At 42.9% G+C, this 21,417-nt stretch overlaps 1 protein-coding gene across 2 annotated transcripts in view; it reads right to left on the bottom strand.

Annotated features, from left to right (window-relative positions):
* Nucleotides 1-579: 579 nt before the first annotated feature.
* POU2F1 (POU class 2 homeobox 1) overlaps nt 580-21,417 on the bottom strand; it is a 207,062-nt gene continuing 186,224 nt past the window's right edge. The window contains exons 13-16 of one of the 2 annotated variants that reach the window (XM_029579216.1): nt 18,696-18,804; nt 15,724-16,075; nt 13,978-14,066; nt 580-10,673 (exon numbers count right to left, since the gene is read on the bottom strand). In XM_029579216.1, the coding sequence (XP_029435076.1) occupies nt 10,366-10,673; nt 13,978-14,066; nt 15,724-16,075; nt 18,696-18,804 (858 nt within the window). In that variant the 3' untranslated portion in view covers nt 580-10,365. The remainder of the gene's footprint in view (nt 10,674-13,977; nt 14,067-15,723; nt 16,076-18,695; nt 18,805-21,417) is intronic. The other variant, XM_029579217.1, reaches the window with a different exon arrangement.

The raw sequence follows: 21,417 nt of genomic DNA on the forward strand, positions 1-21,417 counted from the left end.
GCCAATCGTGCAACTTCTTCAGCTTCTGAGCCAATTTGTGGTGTCCTGTTAAACTAGAGAAGGAGCAAACCCCATCTCTCGCTACCCTCTTACCCAGCTGTGGCTCTATGGCATGAGGGCTGGATCACCTGGAACTAGGTCAGATTTGGCATTGCAGTACAAGACGACACCACTTAATATATATGGGAATAACCACAACTCCATTCCTAGTAACTGCCGGCTATCCCCTTAAGACTAAACCAGAAACCTCAGTCTGCCTGCCCTTCACACCAAGCTCATGCAGATTGCCACAAATTGACTCAGGAACTGAAGACACTCCTGTTTCATCTTAAATTATTTTTGGTTTTTTTGTTTGTTTTGAGTTCATACAATCATTAAGAAATCTTTGGTTTTGGCTGGAAATTTTAAAAGAACAAAACAAGACAAAGAAACCAACCCCGGCTTATAGCAGCAGCACTGGCATGACAAATCCCACCCCACTCGGGAAGAAGGGGAACCCAAGAAATGTACATTCAAAGAAAAGGTGGCAGGGTTTAGAGCACTGGCTGTGAAAGCCAACCGTCCGGACACAAGATTGTCAAATAAAATTAAAAAACTAAAACTAAATATTTTGATTTTTTTTTTTTTTTTGGTTAGAACCTGCACAAAGCACACAGCTGAAAATGGGTTTCAATGGGCCGCCCTGCCCTCCTCTTAGGCTTTACTGTGGGAACAGTCTCTCTCCATTCCCACCTGGAAGAGACCATACACAGCTAAGGGCTCCATGGATGGGCGGGGAGGGGGCAGTCCCCTACCAGAACATGCCCGAGAGGAGCCCTGGGAACCAAAAGAAAAGAAGATTGCAATTTGCCCTCAGTTTGCAGTAGCTTTTAAAGCAGCAACATTCAGAGGCGAGGGAGTTGGGGGAGCGGGAGGGGTCACTCCACAGGCCGCCAGGCGCACTGCTGCTATATGCCAGAGGTTAATGTCACTCTGATGGAGGGCAGAGTTGGCAACTCTGTAGGGTTTGGAAAAAGTTAAAGCAAGTTACTCGGTCACGAGTTAGAAATGAGGTATACAACAGCTCCTGTACCTGTGGTGGGTAAACCACCACACGGATTTACCTAGCCTTTGCTACCCTGACGAAGGAAAGGAAATACTCCCAAAGACAGGATACCACTCCCCTGAGGCACAGAAAGAGAATTCGGTTTTAAATGTATAAATCTGCACACTGAGCTCCTTGCACTCAGTTACTCCAGCTTGGTTTGCCTGTGCAGAAAGAGCGATAATGCCTAGGAAAAAGAAAAGTAGGTGCTTCCCCTTGGCTTAACTCTGCACAGGAAGGCTATCTCCCACAGGTAGGGAAGAGTTACTACTTTATTGTATTTATTTCCCCCTGCAATGCCCTTACTCATAAGTTACAAACTTTGGGTGGTGCTTTCTTACAGATGAGTCCAAATCGGGGTAGGAATTCATGAACTGGTACTGATGGAACTGGACCTGTTTGAGGAGGAGTAGTATCTGTTAGGTTGCCAGGCAGAGTATTTCCTTCCCTTCCATGGACTTAATTTCCTTAAAGAACATCATTTTCCACATCTTTTGTTCCAAGTGCTCTTATCTTTAGAGATGTCACTTCTTTAATATCCCTACTACCTACCTATACATCTACCAAGCTCTTTGAAAAGTCACACGATATGAATACCACTTTCACATCACATCCGCAGAACAAACCCATTAGTAAAGCTTTCAGTTAAAATTCTTTAACAGGGTCAAAACCAAGAATTTCTCTCATCCCCTTTTTTTTTTGGCTCATGCCAGGCAACAAAATTCACTGAGAAAATCAGTGCGCCAGACCCCATAGGAGGCATTCACAGGTCAAGCTGGACCAGTTTCTAGACTAGAAAAGGGAAACCCTCTAAGGTCTCCATAGGATTCATCCACACCCAATTTCACCTTTAATAATGTCCTCCTTCCCTAACCTTTCTACCAACAGTTCGAGACATGTGCTCACTGTATGATAGTTAAAAAGGGCCATATGGTAAGCAGCAATGTAAGCCTTTGACTTTACACTTGCCTGTTACTTCTTAAACGTGTTTACACTGCTCTTCAGCAACTGTCCTGCAGTCCTGGGAGCAGCTTTAGCAATGCACTACCCAGATAGCATCCTGCATGATGCACTTTGTGGCCTGCTTCCAAACAAGGTGCTCACAGGCTTTTAAGGACAATCACAAAGCCAGCACCCCTTGAAGAATTCAGCTACATCACAACCCAAATATTAGGGTGACCCCACTTGGCCAGTAAGGGGCAGACTAACGTCCGTTACACTATTACAGGCCAAGATGTTGGTACTGACCCACCCAGTGGGCCAGGATAGCTGCCCATCTCAATGCTGCTGGTACTTCATCATGAGCTACCTGCCTACCTTAAGTGGTACCTTTTATAACACCTTCATGGCACCTCGGGGCAGAGAAACCAACAAAAAGAATATATATATATATTTAATTTTTAAATAGACATACTTGTGAAATGTCAAAAATGGCCAGGCAGGTGTAAAGTATGGTAAGTTAAACCAGACCTCTGGTACTTAAAACACCACTTTATTTAAAAAAAAAAAAAGAAAAGATAGTTATGTTGCTTACTCAAGGACGCTCGGTGACATCACACTTGCACAGTTCACTAGTTAAAAATGCAGTTTTGGATAAACCCAATCAGTGCACAGTAAAAAGAGGATTCTTCAAGAGTGATGTCATTCCACAATGCCTCCCCCACTGTCTGCTATGCTCACCTGGAGCTATGAACACCACTTGCCATATGAACCTTTAGAAACTTACACAAAACATGATGGGCATATGTATAAACATAGTTAAGTCAGTGAAGTCTGAATTACACTCTTCTTTCTTTAACAAGATAAAAGAGCAAGAGTAAAGATTAGTTTTTCTTTAAGAAACAAGATTCAAACTTCATTGAGTAAATGTGGTCTTATCCATTCCGTTTGTAGACCAGGGACAGGAAGCTTGGGCCTAAATTTTACGGTTGCCTCCCATTGTGATGTAATCAAATATCACCGAAGCTGCCCTTTCATTGGATACCACTTCTACAGACATGCCACAAGATGCTTGGCAACCATGCCAGGAATTTGGGCTACTGGCCAACTGGAGAACAGAATTTCACAAAGATTACTCTTAGTTTGGGGATCAGTTTCTTTCACTAAATTTTCCAATTATCTAGAAAGAAAAATTAGGGTTTGTTTTTTTTTAAGATTACCTCCTTCGCTTGCTTCTTTTTCTGATCTATAAAGGATTCAGCCGTGCTTCTAAATTCTGTCCCCAACACCTACCCTTTCCTGTTCCAGCCAGTCAAGATACAGCAGAACCCTGGAAATCTCAGAGACCAGGACACCATCCAGAGCCCATGGAGCCCTGCGTTTTATGCAACTCCTAAGAACCACAGCCTCCAGCAAAAAGGGCAGCTTCGTACCAAACCCATCCCCCTCAGGCACCAACCACTCTCAGAACGGATATGGGAGGACTGTGCTGGGCTTCGGGAAGGAGCTCCCATCCCTTCCATGTCCCCCAACTAAGTGATCGATGCCAGGACACAATGCCACACAAATTTAACAAAAGTTTTAAAGTCATCAAAATGAAAGAGTGAAATTAAAATCACACATGAAAAAACCGTGCCTCTCACAGTATTTGGATTCTTGGCGGGATATCAGTCAGGTGCAAAGAGAAGCAACGGATAATTTCTCCCTTCTCAGTTTGGTTTTCACTTTTTTTTTTTTTTGTTTGCTATTTTTTTTTTTTGGTCTAGACAGGATTAGCATTGCTAGTACAAAAGGAAATCCCTTCTCTATAAAGTTCTTCACCTATCTGATTACAAGCACTACATTCAGTGACAACACAACAGGAATCCCTTTCACGCTTGCTCTCTCAAGTGAGACTATATAAGATGCATCAACCATTTGCCTCCCCCTCTTTAAATGCCATCTCCCCCCCACACCCTATTTTCAGATTCACAGGCAGGAGAGACAGGTGGGAGAAGGTGAGGGAAAGGGAAGGAAGGAGGGGCCTTATGCACGCCCTACACCATCCTGAAGCGGTCACCTGCGTACGTTTGCATGCCGCAGACTGGAGCACAGACGGACCAGTCCCAGGAGCGAACACGTTTGCTTTGGCAAGAGATACAAGGAAAAGAAAATTCATTGTTCTATTTTTTTCTTCTTTCTAAAACACAACCAATTCCCTCTCTCCCCCCCCCCCTTCAAGACCCAAAGGCGTAACTTATAAACAGGAATTTAAAAACATACAGCATAATTAATAAAGTTCGGCAATCATAATAAACAGCAGTTCAACTAAACTCTACAGCTAGAATTATCGCCACTATTTATAGTTTTTTTTCCCAGACTTTTCAATTTCAAGCTCATCTGTGACAATGCTACTCTATGCTGAGGTATTTATGAGCTGGCCAGAAGCTAGCTGCACCACACACAAATATTATTCGGACTCGACTCTACCAATTACCACACAAGGAGGAGGGGAAGAGCGGGAAAGGGGGGGGGGGGGGGGTGGGCTCTTCCAATATGGGACCTCTCCATTCTGTGACTTGCTGTGGGGACTCTTCAGTGCAAGAGTGTGGGTCATCAACCATACCTGCAGTAGCACTATAAAGGCAAATATGACTAGCATACCAAAACCAGGTGAGGAGGATCTCCTCTGCTGCTCAGAAATAGAACATTTCCCTAACTGTTATTAAAGCGGAGACTACGTGGTGAGCTCCACATAAAAATGTTAGCCACCTCCATGTTTTGAAAGCGCACACCTATTATAACTTTGGAGGGAGACCCTAGCTGGTAAGCTCTTACTGTACTACCAGTAAGTATTTGGGAAGCTAGACAGATGGACAACTAGTTGGAGGTCCTACTCTAGTGCCCTGGATTTGGGGATGAGAGAATGTCGATGGCGAGGTAACAAATCTTCCAGTGCCACAAAGAGAAAGAGTTCCTTGGAATTCTCCTCGGCCTGTACGTTCCATGTGTTATTTCAGAGGAAGGATACTGCTTTGCAGCATTTAAATGTACGGCTTATGTTGTTTCTATTCACTGTTTTTACTTTGACTTTTCTTGCATTGAGGAAGCATGGCTCAAAAAAACTCATTACTCAGTGTTGGCTAGTCAAGGGTTTAGAGCTATGGGATAGCCATGTGAAGCAGCTGGGAGGGAATGTATCACATAATAATTGGATCTATATCACAATCAGTGATAATCTTGTGATAAATCTTCTGAGAAATGTTTCAATATCATGTCAGGATTGGGGAGAGGGGTTCATTAAGTTATTGACAAGTTCAACCATGTTTGCAGTATGTTACTACTGGGTGGGTTTTTTTCAAGTTTGTATAGTCCTGTCTTTTTTACAAAACTTGTGGACTCATTTTCTTAATTCCTGTACCTCAGTATAAAATTTAAACAATTTTTGTAGGGAGATTGTGGCTGGTAAGCTCAGTATAAATTTGCTTCTGTTAAATACATCTTAAAAAAAACATAGCTTACAACCTTCCTGGAAATCCTTTTTTCAGGGCATTCATGCAAACGTGAAACTCTAATAGCTGATACTTCATGAGTTGCTCCTCCCCATGTGCCTCACTTTTCCCACAAGGCAAAAATATCAAACCAAGTTAATGTTTTAATGAGTTTCATTTTTGTTAAAGGGTAATGAAAACAATTAACTCCATAATTCATCTTTAATATCAATGATCATTCAAGGGGCTTATAGCACTTTGCAGCAGGTCAGTTTTTAGAAGGGCTGCTGCACAATTGCACAGTTGCGTGTTCAAAACTCTTAATAGAGAATACGCCGCCATCAGTCAATTCAAATATAGCTATGGTTTGGACTTTTCCATTATTGAAAACTAATAAATTTGCAAATGATTTCTTTTCCTGCACATTAATTTTTGTGGATGCTGGTACTCTTTTCTATTCCTTGGTGGGGTATATGTCTATTAGGACAAGGAAGTTCTTATTATTGCCTGCCTGGGATCCTGGCTGAATATGGCCTTACTCAAGGGCAAGTTCAAAGTCTACGTAAGGGAAGAGATGCAGATGGCAGGATAGAGCAATAGGAAACTCATATCAATGACTAATAAGGAGAAAGTCCAAGATGGCAAGTTCTTTGATAAAGCAATCTTGTGTGGTTAGGCAACAGGTAGAAACCCATTCTTGGCTGCCTCCTGCTTAATGTGCCACTCGCAACAAATTTCATACTGGACTCTCCCACTGGGTGCATCTTTCTTTGGGCTCCTGGAACATTTGGAAGTCCTTAAGAGAAAGAGGGGGGTCATCTCTCGATCACACAAACCTAGAACAGTACCTGGTGGGTCTGTGCAGAGAGAGAACTCCCAGATCCCACACAAACGGCTTCCACAGGCTCAATGTTCTGTCAGGACAATTCTAGACTCTGTAATGTTTTGATGGATGAATGCTAAACTAGAGGAATACATATTTTGCAGCATTTACATGGCAGAGGTGACTGACAGAACCAGACAAGGGCCAGCCTCCATCCACAAAAACTATCTGGGAAAATGGAATCTCAACATGGCAGTTTCACGAGATGTGCCGGACATACGTGAGGAGAATGGAGGTGTACGTATAATACACAAACAGCTGACCAGGCCACTGATCGCGTCACAGAAGGGTGCCCCATTTGGATGGCCTCAAGGAACAGGAAGGAGGAAGAAGATGGGGCCTGTGCCAGAGCCAAGTGGCAAATTCTAATTTCCAGTGAAAAGCTGAAGCCTGTAATAAATAACCACCCCCTCCCTGCCACTCATTTAGTGTTTCTAAACAGTAATGTCCTTCCTATGTAAATACACCATAAATAACATTTACTAAGCTCACAGGACAGCCCCATTGAACTATATTAATGAAGGCTTTACGCTGTGTTAAGGCCAACATTTTTTAGTATTTTTATACAGAGGTACAGGGTCCCATCTCGCATACACAGAGATTTGGGGGGGGAGAAGGGGATGGACAGGAAAGAGGGAGAAGGGGTAACTGACATCCTATACTCAACAAAAATCATCAACTTTCACACCTCCACAAGAAATGTTCACTTAGTTTTGGGGTTTTTTTTTTTTGTTTTTTTTTTACAGGGTGGGGATCAGTGGGAGGAAGATACTGCTTCAAATCCAATTTATGTTTTTAAACTAAGATTTCTCACTCAAGGCTCCTTTAAAGAAAGCATTACCCTTTCTTTAAAAAAAAAAAAAAAATCATTTCCCTGTAGTAGGAAATAGGGCTAGAGAGACACATCGCCCCCCTTTCCATCTCATTCACTCAAACGTTGCCACAAAATTCACATGCACGAGGCGGAGAGGGAGGGGGACAGGACCTCAGCCACTACGAGTCATTTAGTCCCACAATATACTGTTAGCTTCATGGCCCGAAACAAAAACTTCTGGACAAACAGTGAAGTAGTACAAATATTAGTAACGTCATAAGCATCAATTTATCTGAAACCAAGGGAGGGTACGGGAAAGGCCAGGGGAAGGAACGAAAAGAGGGAACTGCTGGATTAGCAAACTGGGTGCAATATCATCTTACTATTTACAACAAAAGAAACTAGTTTTGATGTCTAAAAAAAAAAAAAATCAAGTCAGATTCTGTTCCAATTTACCAAAAATACAACTGAAAGATTAAAACAAGCAGCAAACCTTTTATATAAAATAATTAAAAAAAAAAAAAAATTGTCAGTAGCATCTATCTTGTCACTGCATCTGAACTGCACTTACATAAACTAGCCCATTAGTACAGCAGCTTGCTAGAAATCGACTTTGGTTCAAGCTCAGTTTAAAAATAAGAATCAAAACAAAGAAAACACACAAGGCTGAATGAGATGTGTTAGTTTCCTACTTGCCCATTCACTAGCCTGAAAATGGTTCTGGGAGGGTTTCTGAAGCTGTGTCTCTCCGATTCAACACGTGCTGCAAACACCAGCGGAGTCCTCTCAGCCGAGAGCCACTGCAACTCCTTCCGACAGAAAGCCCGATGTAATAAGATGGGCAGGCGTGCTGAACTTCAGTGCATTTTTTTTTTTTATTCAACATGTGCACTAAGGTGGGGGGAGGGGAGGGGGAACAAACTCCCAATGCAATAAGCTAATGCATCCGGAGTTAAAAAAAGAAAAATTAAATTTAAGTGCACACAAAAATATACTTATTATGCACAGCACATGATTTATGCACACAAAACACTATGTGTGCACAAAGCATGCTCTCTGTGCATAAATCAGTTTTTGTGCATATAACCCTCCAACCACAAACTCCAGATTCAGCCCTTGAAGCTTTACTCTACTGCTGAGCAGGAGCTAAAATTCCAGTGTCGGGAAAAAAAAACCCCACGAGTTAAGTCTCCGCATCTTTCTCTGCAATGCGGAGCAATAGATAATGATTTGCATGGAGGGGTGTTAATTTTGGTGCACATTTTTACTTGCACAACTGCAAGCACCTTATTACACCGGAGCCAAAGAAAAGAGCGAGAGAATGAAGGTAGGATGGATGCTAAGATTCACCCGAGGATCCCCTCCTCAGTATCAACAAGACTGAACAGTATTTCTGTATCCGACTGTGGGAGCCCTTTCTGGGCGACATGCGCTGCCATGATCCAGTTCATTTCTCTCAACATTTTTGATTCAGACACCATTTTGAGAGGAAAAACACAGAGATCCAGTCCTTGAATTGTCCATTTGCCCTCCTACCCAATTAAGTCTTGCTCTTATGACCGTTCCCTGACCCACTCACCGTCTATGGCTGGCCACTGGGAGCACCCGAGCCAGATACGGCTTTGGTCATTTGCATCCAGCAAGCTCTCTTCACAGCTCACGCAGGTGAAGCTTAGAGGATGTGTGCAGTGCTCTAGGGAGCAAGGCAAGAGAGGGGGGGATCTGGGCTCTTTGGCACTAGAGAAACCAGGCCGGCTGCTGCTGGACCACGCACGGAGGCAGCAGATACAGCAGAGCAAAAAGGCTGGCCCTGCAGATGACAGTTTGTGGAAACTAGCAAACTCTGCAGCTCCTCTCCCATCACCCAGGAGCTGAAAAGTGCACTGTGTGGAGGGGAGGGGAACCCATTAAAAAAACAAACAACCAAAAAAAAAGTTTTCTTCTGCAATAAAAAGACAAAACAAAACTTCTGTGCGGACAGGTTTGGCAGGAATATTTTTGGTGGTATCCTGAAGGTAGGTGCACTCTGATATTATTGATCTTGCCATCCAACACTGGGAAATAAAATAACCTTTGAGATGTCTCCAGAAGCAGCCAATATTGCAGCTGTGAATGCAGGAGACGCAGGGCTGTGCGCTGCTCAGTTTAAATTTGATGACAACAGCTACTGCTTTCTCTCTCTTCCCTTGGGGGTGACCCCCAGAGAGGTGCAAATTCATTTTACACTCTTTTGTGAACTTACAGCTCAGTGCATTGTGCTGTTTGTACATGAAGGAAATGCAAGAGTTCAGCAAGAATGCATCGGGATACAAGTTCCCACAAACAAAAGCAAAAGCCAGCCCAGCCCTGATTCCCAGGAAAAGGGAGCGCTGCACACATCCTCCTTAAATCTCACAGCCATGCCCCCCATACGCTACTAATTTAAACAGAGCAAACAGCAAACTCTTCAAGCCATTACAGAAAGTTACCATAGGGAAAAGGAGAGGGAGGGAGGGAGGAACATTTCCCAGCAGATTTCAGAAAAATTAAATTAAATTCTCCGCACGTCCACTCAAAGTAATCTGGAATCAAGAGAAATGCATCTAAATTATTATTTTTTTTTAAAATAAAAAGATATACCAGTGATACAGGCCTGCCTAAAATTGTACCAGATAAGAAGGAACCTTGACGCTCAATACGATTATAAACACCTTGTACGACATAACGGCCTGTACAACAGACCTAAAATGATCATTAAAAAAAAAAAAAAAAAAGAATAAAATAAGAGACATTGAGACCAAACCAAAATTCCCTTCCTATGTTTGATTTTGGATAACCAACCTTTTATCTTGTCCTTGCAACTGCTGGAAATGAGAAGTCCCTTCACTTTTTTTTTTTTTTTTTTTTTATATATATATTTTGTGTTTTGTATTTGTTTTTTTTTTGTTTTTTACATTTTTGGTTAGAAAGTTCTCCAGTCAGTGAAGCGATCCTGAAAAGAGAATGTCTGTTATAAAATTAGGCAAGTGTCCATTTATTCCCTCCTTCCTCTCTTGGACTGCCCCTCCCCGCCCCTCCCCAGCAGCACAGCCAGAGGGAGCCCCAACCACACGTACAGTTAAGGACCAGCTGGCAGCCGGCTCGACACGCTGTGGGGACTGGACCCGGCTGGCCGGCCAGCTCAGCTCGCCTCGTCTCACTGTGCCTTGGAGGCAGTAGTGGTGGTGGTGGAAGCAGCCCCGCCGGTGGAGGCTGCTGTAAAAAGAGAGTTCTGAATGGACTCGGCTGAAGTGGAGTGAAGGCTAACAATGGGTCCGGCGGCCCCCGCGGAAGCTGCAGCTGCAGAGACCAGGCTAACGGGGTTGCTGGTGAGCAGAGAAAGGTTCTGAGGGTTCAGGAAAAGAGGGGCGGTCACGATGTTGGGAGTCCCCCCGGCATTAGCAAAGACCAGGTTCCCAGTTGCATCCAGTGATGTTATTGGAAGAGATCCACCAGATGCAAGAGCTGAAAGAGTGGGAAGACAAAAAAAAAATAATAATAATAATATGGAGGCAGGCAACAGTAGAAAAAGATAAAATCATTCACAACTGTACCAGTCCAGCAAGAATACAAACCTCCACCTTAATGCATTAGTATCAATAATTGTTTTTAAAGATACCATTCAGCTCAATTTTCTTCCTTTCACTAAACCATAAAGCAGCTCAAATGAACACTGATCTGGTATGAATGAACATCCTGACAACAGAACAAAATAAACTATCGGTTGTAATTTCTATGGCAAACGGATCCATTAGAGATGGAGTGAGTTTCACAGGGAAGTCCAGGCTAAACAGACAATTAGGTACAGCAGAAATCTTCTTGCCCTGACTGAAATATTTGACCAGCAGAAGGACACCACATGTGTAACCCTTCTTTGCCTTGCTTTGGCATCCCATTCGGATGTCTTCCATGATTTTCTTTCACTGGTGGTTGTGCAGCACTTCTACGTTTGCACATGTGATTGGATTGCAATTCACAACTGCTACAATCACAAAGCTCAAAAAAAAATCTGTGAACAAACTTTTTATATAGCTTGATATACAGAGAACAAAGTGGCAAGTTAACTTAAAACCTTTGATCCAGCTTCCACATTTATTATACACATTTTATTTGCTGTAAACAAATGATTTGATTTGAATTATTTTCTTTTTGCCAGCAAAGCACAGCAATTCTTAATCTTAGCCCTTGGTTTAAGAAAGAATCATCAAGGGGCAGTGAAAGATCACTCCACAGACAAGTGGAGACACATCTGAATGTGACTGAACTTTGACTCAGAAGACTACCAAGCCATTATTTATAACTATGACTTAACTCTGTCACATTTAAAGAACTTGGACATCATTCTTAAAATCTTTAATGTGGGTGCCAAAGCACACACAAGCTAATCTGATAAACCTTCCATAGGGCTGTCTGTGTGAACTTGCTCTGAGTGACTGAGGGACAATGAGGCAATGGGTCTGGACAGTCCACATCCAGGTGGCAGAATGGGGCAGCAGCTGGAAACCAATTACATGGACATCAAGACAGGAGAAAATGCTTATAAAATCTATACACACTACTTTTAACGGTAGCTAATATTTTCTCAGAAGTGAATTACCACTAGAGAATGAATCCAATCTGCCCACCTCAAATCTGCTGCTGTTTGTTTTATTTTGAGGGTTAATTTAAATGTGCCCCCCAAGCAGCCAGACTGTCCACCCTCCCTCTGTGTCAGAAGTGGAAGCAACTGATAGAAAATGAACCAGTCTCATGTCATTCTATGTATACAAAGGGAGAAACCAAAATTCAGGCACACAAATACTTATAATTTTATTGCACCAGATACCATTAGCATATTTGAAAAGGACAGTATTAAATAAAATACCACATAGAAATCACAAAGATTAAATAGTGAAGAACAAATTAGTAATCAAGGGAGCAAATACAGTTGAAAACACAGAGTAAAATAAGATATTTTAACAGCTATTGGTGTTTAAAATATATAATCAATTGAAAGATTCAACATTCAAAACTACAGATGTAAAAAAAAAAAAAAAAAAAGGCGCACGTGAAGAGGTCATGTGTCACAAGAATTTCAATAAGGATAGAGAGATGTAGTGACGATGAGCCACCTCCACTGCGTTATCTTTTAAGAGTTCCCAACAGCTCTCTAGCACACAATCCCGACTTCCTAATCTTATCTCTGATGCAGGATTATAGAATGATTTTACAGCAGTAACATAGCAAATGATGGCAAAGATCAAAAAGGCCCATCTAGTCTGCCCAGTAGCAATTGTGTGTGCTTTTACCCAAAGTAGATAAAATTCCCAGTCCCACTGTGTCCCTTTTAGGGTTGCATCTGCTGCTCTGGGCAAGCTTTCCCATGCAGCCAGGACTACAACCCTCGCTCAGTGAAGGCTACGCAGTTCCCTCATTACCATTCTCTTGCCACTAGGTATCCTCTGTGCTTATCCCATGCTTTTTTTTTTTTAATTAAAGTCTGTCATTGTCCTTGTCTCCACCACCTTCTCCTGGAGAGCATTCCTGGCATCCACTACCCTCTCTGTGAAAACACACCTCCTGACACTGTTCCCGAATCTACCCTCTTGGAGCTTCGTATTGTGATCCCCTAGTGCTACAGCTTCCTTTTCAATGAAAAAGCTTGCCTTCCTACTATTAATCTGGTTAGAAGTGACCTCCAGGAACCCTAAAAGTCTTTTAGGACTGAATTTTTTTTTTTTTGGGCTTAGTCATTTGCTCCTGCTCCTTTAAGTTTCCAGCTCAATTAGAACTGGCAGCTATTGGGCTATGACACCATAAGTCTCTATTTACAACAACCTAGGGCCGTCCCCCTTATTTTTAGAATCCCACCCACTCACCCCCCCCCCCTCAGACTCAGTCCAAAACAGTCCTCAACTGGACAGAAATGTGGCCATTATGACTCCAGCACCTAAGCATTGCTATTGAATGATGGCAGAGATTCCCTTCAGGGGCTGTGAACAATGCCTCTGCAGCAGCCCTTCCTGATCTGGGAAGGAAACCCCACACAGCACTTGCCATTTGAACCATTGGGCCAGCCCAGGACTGATGATCTTCTAACATTATAGCTCAGCTATAATAATCCCAGACACATCGCTCATTGTCCATAATCCCCTTCCTGCATATGTGCTAACTGCACTCACTATGCTTCATCTCAACCCTCAAAACTAATGACTAGCAACCCTCCACAGAGATCTCACAGCTCTGAGGCTCTGATGTTATCACTAATGTCATACTGCAGGACTATAAGAAATCCTCAGCAACGCTGACCATGGGCACCACTGCCATTAGATGCATGCCAGACTGCTGCAGGACTATACGGACAGCAGCCCAGTTGCATCAGGAGGCAAAAATATTTCTTCAAAGAGTAAAGATACCATTTTGGAGGCAAAACCTTTTTTTTTTTTTTTTTTGCCAACATCGATATCCTCAGTCACATTTCTATACAGAAAGGGTCCATTTACAAATGGAGACCCAACAAGATGAACAGAACATAACCTTCCCCACACCTGTCAGAGCCTGGGAACACAATGTCCAGGAAAACGAGATTTAGTGCAGCCTATCCGGGTCTCCCAGACACTGAACCCAAAAGTCACAGTGGACTTCTACAACAGTTCATATATTACTCCAGGGTTACTACATCTCAGATCTCCAAAGTCAACTTCGCATTGGCTTTGCTACTGCCTCATCCTGACCTGGCTGATGCCACGCGAAGGAGGATGACAGACAATTGGACAAGGGTTGCACTAACCTTGAATAGTTGCCAGTGTGCTGTTGCTCATCAGAGCTGGGCTGAGTGCGCTGCCGAGAGTCCCTGGATTAAGACTGAATAAGGCACCTCTGTAATTAGAAAAGAAAGAGAGTGAGGAAAGAGAAGAGAAATGGATTCTTCAGCTCCTTTGTATCTGGCACGAGAAATGCCATTCACCAGGAGGGGGGTGAGAAAGACATATATGCAAAACATATCTGGGACTAGCCTATTATGTCCTTAATAAGGTTCTCTCATTTTCACAGGTAAAGGATTCCATTTTTTTTGAAAGATGAGATATTCTGATGAAATGCAATATCTAAAAAAATGTACATTTGATGTTCTACCTGCATCAGTGGTTTCACCTCAGTGTACATGCTGATTCTGGAGACGACAACACCAGTGGTGGATGAGATTTAAGATCTAGTCTGATGTATTTAAATGTCTCAACCAACTGGTCCAAAATACCGCCCAGAATTGCTGACCTGATAAATTCCAGCAAGAACAGGGATGGTCAACTCCTGTCCTCAAACAGGATATCTACACTGAATATGCATGAGATAGATTTGAATACAAAGGAGCCAGTGCATGCAAATCTCTCTCTTGCATGTTCATTGTGGATAGCCTGAAAACTAGGCCTCTTTGTGGCTCTCAAGGTCTGGAGATGGCCACCCCTGAACTAGATCCTTGTGTTTGTTGCAGCTGGCATGGTTATTGGTTCTGTCACTTTCGATGGCCAAATGAGAGATCACCAGCCAAACTATTTTCATTTGGTTTGTCCAAAATTTGATGCACCGAGTGCCTCAATATCTGTTTTTTAGGAGGAAATTGAAGGCTTGGTATTTTGAGCAAGCTTTTAAGCCACTTACCTTGAGGCTCTTTAAGTGACTAAATGTCCTGTAATAAGCTAGCAGGAGAGGACATTTTTGGATTAATGATTGTCTTGGATTGTTTAGATCTTGTATTAGTGTTGTCTATGTTTTATTGTGATCCAGTTTGCAGCACCAAAGATAAAGCGGAAAATTAAGTCCAAATACATAAGATGAATGTAGTTGATGCAAATACTTTATTCAAATGAGTATTAAAACCATTCTGCAGCATGACCTCAAAGAAATGGACACAACTGTTGGACGCTCTTAGAACCTAGAGCATGGCTTACTGCCATTTCTAGTATTCTGCAAAAGCGTGGCACCTGTGAAGTATTGAAAGGGCTGAGGGAGGCTATTCATTTCCTTCCACGTCTGCCCCAGAGGAATGAGGAAATCTGTCCTTTCAGGTCTAACTCCACTGGCAGTGTATTTCATCTTCAACAGGAAAATCTTTCATCATGCCCTTGTGACATGCAGCAAGATTCATAGATTCATGGGAATCTGACAGGAACCGCAATGTAAACGCTTCTGCTCTGGCCCCTAATACTAGATTGATACCATCATCTCATTTCACCCCAAGCTGGGGTTTGAACCAGTAGCCTAGAGAAGAAAGGTTGCTATACTGCGATCCTTTCTCTGAGCCTTCTAGCCCCCTCATGACTTATGCAGAATCATTTTCCTTCCAAGAGATAAAAGTAGGGCAATTGCCATGTTAGTCCACCAAGGAAGGGAGAATCAGTTCCTGAAAGCAAGTCCAATACAAATGTATCACAATAAATAGTTGTGTTTTGTTAATCTTTATTTTCAAGAGAAAGAAAGGAAAACTAGAACACTGTGGATTGCCAGGCCTCGTATCTAGGAAAGCGTTAGAGTTTCTTACCCAGCTGCAAACTGCGAGGGTGCCATCAGGCCCGGGCTGAGTCCTGCCGCGGCAGCCATGGCAGCAAGACTTGCATTTGCAGGCAGCTGTGTGGCTGCTGCTCCCTGTAGCGCATTAGTAGCCGCTGTCTGTAACCCAGATGCCGTCACCATCACCTGGCTTGTCCCAAGAGTGGAGGTCAACGGGGTGGAGGTGGTCTGCGTTGTGCTGGTCTCACTAGCACTGGATGCTTCTGAAGTGGAGGCAGAGGCAGAAGGGGAAGGGCTTACAGATGGGGATGTCACAACTGGGGAGGCCAGAGGTGCCGTGGAAATCACGGTCGCTGTGTTGGTAGAAGCTGCTCCTGTTGTGCCTACGAGGAGGAGGAAGCCGGTTAGAAACAAATGAGCTAAAGGCAAACTTTAACCAGCAGATATGAAGAGATGGACAAAAGACAACAATATCAGAGTCTTAGTTTACAAATGAATAATTTGACATTTAGAACCGAGTCTAAACTCTAATCTCAGCTCTGGTCTTAGACACAGCTTAATTCATGCCCTATTTCTGTACGTGTCTGAATATAATTCAGAGTTGAAAAATGTTTTAAAGCTTAGCAACCAGATCAAAATTATTAGGCGTTGGGGAGGAGGGGGAGAAAGGGCAGGGCAGGAGCAAGGTCCTAGTAGCACCAGTCTAGAAATCTTAGATGCCACTGGCAGCCATGCTTTTTGATCCAGACAATAAAAAGAAGAATGTGAATTTACACAGCACCTCTTAAATCTAAACGGGAGATTTAACCTTCAGTATTTAGCTTATGCCCCCCATCCTCAGGACTTTCACCTTACTCTTTCTGAACTGGTGCTCATCAGGATATTGTCAAGCACAGCTTCCAGCATTAGCTCCCAGTAAAATATTGTCTTACAGTTCCCAACTCCTCTTCCCCACTCCCATCCCACTAAACTGAATAGGTGAGAGTGAGGGAATCCCAGGGCTTCAACAACAGTGTGCGAGGCAGGGCTCCTCCACACATAAGTGGAAGGTACCTAACCTGCACACAGCCACTTCAAAAAAAAAAAAAAATGAAGGGATAAGTGAGAAAACAACAGCCCTTGGAATCCTGATGAGAGCAGCTTCACTTTAGTTCTAGTTAAATAATTGAATTTTGAATTGCCCGACTTTTATCTTTAAAAACAAGGCAGGTAAAGAGAAGCTCAATACCTGCGATTCTAAGCCTCTGTCTAGGCCACATGGAGATCTCAAACTACAGAATGTTAAGAGTCTTTGTAGGCAGTGAAACCTTTGAAAAGGACCAGCAAGAGAGATGTTGTGGTGCAGGAGCTTTTCAGATTTCTCATGCATGTCATCTTTTTAAAAAGGGTTCACATCTTACAAAGACTTCAGTTTACCCCAAGACTAATATAGCTCCTAGGACTCTATGCTGCAGAATTTTAATATTTGGATTAAGGATAAGATCATTAGAACTAAGAAACTGCCATACTGGGTCAGACCACGGGTCCATCAAGCCCAGCATCCTGTTATCAACAGAGGCCAAACCAGGCCATAAGATCCTGGCAATTACCCAAACCCTAAGAAGATCCCATGCTACTGATGCAATTAATAGCAGTAGCTATTCCCCTTTTTTAAACCCAGCTACACTAACTGCACTAACCACATCCCCTGGCAACAAATTCCAGAGTTTAATTGTGTGTTGCGTGAAAAATAATTTTTCCCGATTAGTTTTAAATGTGCTACTTGCTAACTTCATGGAGTGCCCCCTAGTCCTTCTATTATCCGAAAGAGTAAATAACCGATTCACATCTACCTGTTCTAGACCTCTCATGATCTTAAAGACCTCTATCATATCCCCCCTCAGCCGTCTTTTCTCCAAGTTGAACAGTCCTAACCTCTCTAGCCTGTCCTCATAGGGGAGCTGTTCCATTCGCTTTATCATTTTGGTCACCCTTCTCTGTACCTTCTCCATTGCAACTATATCTTGAGATGTGGCGACCAGAATTGTACACAGTGCTCAAGGTGCAGTCTCACTACAGAGCAATACAGAGGCATTTTCAGTTTTATTCACCATTCCCTTTCTAATAATTCTTAACATTCTGTTTGCTTTTTTGACTGCCGCAGGACATTGAGCCGATGATTTCAATGTATTATCTATCTACTATGATGCCTAGATCTTTTTCCTGGGTGGTAGCTCCTAATATGAAACCTAACATCGTGTTACTACAGCATGCATTATTTTTCCCTATAATGCATCACCTTACACTTGTCCACATTAAATATCATCTGCCATTTGGTTGCTCAACCTTCCAGTCTCACAAGGTCCTCCTGCAATTTATCACAATCTGCTTGTGATTTAACTACTCTGAATAATTCTGTATCGTCTGCAAATTTGATTACCTCACTCTTCATATTCCTTTCCAGATCATTTATAAATATATTGAAAAGCACCGGTCCAAGTACAGATCCCTGAGGCACTCCACTGCCCCACTCCCTTCTACTGAGAAAACTGACCATTTAATCCTACTCTCTGTTTCCTGTCTTTTAACCAGTTTGTAATCTATGAAAGGACATCGCCTCCTATCCCATGAATTTTTAGTTTCCTTATAAGCCTCTCATGAGGGACTTTGGATTTTCAGAAGGCGTTTGACAAATATACTACATCTATCGGTTCACCTTTGTCCACATGTTTATTAACTCCTTCAAAAAAATGAAGCAGATTTGTTAGGCAAGACTTCCCTTGGGTAAATCCATGCTGACAGTGTTCCATTAAGCCATGTCTTTCTATATGCTCTGTGATTTTGATCTTTAGAATAGTTTCTACTGTTTTTCCTGGCACTGAAGTCAGGCTCACTGGTCTCTAGTTTCCTGCAAGAAATGCTTGCATTTCTTTACAGTTATTTAAATATTGCTTTTTAAGACTCTGGCATCTCTGGGTGAAAAGTAGCATCCAAATTAAAGTTGAGTGAATGACAAGTTCTCACCTACGGCAGAGAGACTGGTTATGGCAGCAGCACTGGTTAGAGGGAGCACCGGGTTTACAGTCAACGTGGTAGCTGCACTACTCGTCACAAGGCTCGGCGTGGTGGCCACCTAGAGGTGAGAAGTTCAAAAATTAGAAAAATGGCCCCCCAAAAGGCAGTCATCCTTTTAAACAGACTCATCTTCATCTCCCTCCTAAAGCACATATTTGAAAGGCAAAAAGTAAGAATTTCCTTTCTGAAGAGAGATTTTATAGAAACACAGAATAGAAAAATTGGTTCTTAGCTGCTAATTTTCATTCCTGTAGTACCTCAGATCAGTCCAGTCTTCTGGGTTTTGCTTCCCTGCCAGCAGATGGAGAGAAAGTTTCACTGACACTGTACATAACTCAGTGTTCCACCTACAGTCCCTCAGTATTGACCTATACCCAAGCCAAGATGACAACAACTATAAATTTCTAAGCAAACTCCCTCCCAAAGGTGAAGCTGCCCAAAAAGACAATGGAAAACTTGTTTCCCAAATTTAACATAAGCAATCAGCAATGAAAAATTTCCAACAACTTCGCACTACATACAAAGTAAGAGTATGAGTGGCGGACTCTCCCCCCAGTAAATGGGCGGGTCTCTGGACTGATCTGTGGTACTACTGGAACGAAAATTATCAGGTAAGAACCAATTTTCATTTCCCTGTACATAACCAAATCAGTCCAGACTCCTGGAATGTACTTAAGCTCCCCTTAACTCGGGTGGGAACTGGAGAGTTCTGCTCTTGAACACTCTCACCAAAGCACATGGAAGCCAGAGCCCCAACAGCCAAAGAATGCCTAGCAAAAGTGTGCAATGACTTCCCAGTAGCCGCCCATGCAGACACCTTTTGTGACTCAGCCCAGGAAGTCAACTAAGAACGCATTTAGTGAGCCCCTAAACCCCCTGGCAATGGGCGCCCTTTAGAAATGTAACGAATGGAGGAGTAGCCTAATGGTTAGAGCAGTGGGCTACAAACCAGGAGACCAGGGTTCAAGTCCTGCTGTCGCTCCTTGTGACCTTGGGTAAGTCACTTTACCCTCCATTGCCTCAGGTACAAACTTAGATTGTAAGCCCTTTGGGGATAGAGATATACCTACAGTACCTGAATGTAATCCACTTTGAAGTGCTGAAAAAAAGTGCAAAAAGCGGAATATAAATCAAAATAAATAAATAAAAATTAAAACAAAATAAGTCAACTCTATTGCTTTCTTCAGTCACCACACAATTATAGCCTTAGATGCCTTGCTTTCCTTCTCTGGACCATTCCACAGTACAAAGAGGTGATCTGATCTACAAAGAGGCGATCCAAACTATGGAAATCATAAGTGACCTTTAAATACTTCAATAATGCATGCCTCCCATCTAAGGGCCTAAGCTCTTGCGCGTGAGGTATAGAGGAATTCAAATCTGGAAATTCCACTAACTTGATGGAACGTAGAGACTACCTCAGGCAGAAAAGAAGCATCATGCAAAAAGATGCCCCCGAATCAGACATCTGTAGGAAGGGATCTTGACACGACAGCGCCTGGAGCTCGAAATTCTCCTGGCTGAACAAATAGCCACCAAGAAAATCACTTTAAGAATTAAGTCCTTAACCATAGCTCTCTTTAGCAGTTCAAACTGAGTCTCACACAATCCTCTAAGGATTAGATTCAGATTCCAAGATGGACAAATGTTCCGCACCTGAGGACGCAAGTTCTTAGTTCCCCAAAGGAAATGTATAACATTCGAATGTGCGGACCTTACCTCGGAGACAACCCAAAATTACTACCTGGACTCAGAGTTAAAGGTCACTCTCTTGACCAGAACCTCTCTGTAAAAAAGCCAAAATATACGACACCATAACCTGAACAGGCTGAGGTTGCACTCCATCAGCAGACCAGGACTTGAAGATCCTCCAAATTCACACATACATAAAGTATGTAAAAGGTCACCTAGTCCACAAGGTGGAAATAACCACTTTGGAATATCCCCTCCATCTCAATCATGTCCTCTCAGAAGCAAAGCCACGAGACAGAAGTGAGCTGCCTGACCCGAAAATATTGGGCCCTGATGGAAGAGAGTCAATTGTCTATGGCCATATTGATCAGATATGGGAAGTATGGTCGATGGGGCCACTCTGGAGCTACCAGGATCATGTTGCCTGAATGTTTCTCTATCCACCATAATCCCTTTTCACCAGAGGCCACGGAGGGAAGACAAAGAATAATCCCTCGAGTCTACAGCAGACCAGAGCTCAGATTCCTTCTGTACCGTGTTCTGCTCTGCTGCTGTAAAACCGTGATGTCTTTGGTCGGGATACCCCCGTCTTCCTTGAATGAGACATCACTGCCTCCAAAGGCTCCCATTCCCTGGGGTCTAACTTTATCAGACTGAGAAAATCCACCTGAACATTGTTCATGCCACTGATGTGAGACACTGCCAGCTGTTCCAAGTGCTGCTCTGCCCAGAAAATCAACTTCCAGACCTCTCGAGCCACTCCCTGATTCTTGCTTCCATTTAGGAACCAAGTTGGTTGATGTAGGCCACCATCATTGCATTGTCTGATAGGATCTGTACTGGATGGCCACATAACCTTGGCAGACTGGCAAGCAATGTGAAATGCACTGCTCTCATCTCTAACTGACTGGTAGACCAAGAGGCCTCCTGTTTTGGCTACTAGGACTGCACCAACTGATCTTGCCACACTGCCCTCACT

This window comes from Rhinatrema bivittatum, chromosome 15, assembly GCF_901001135.1.
Source record: "Rhinatrema bivittatum chromosome 15, aRhiBiv1.1, whole genome shotgun sequence".
In the NCBI taxonomy this organism is placed as follows: domain Eukaryota; kingdom Metazoa; phylum Chordata; class Amphibia; order Gymnophiona; family Rhinatrematidae; genus Rhinatrema; species Rhinatrema bivittatum.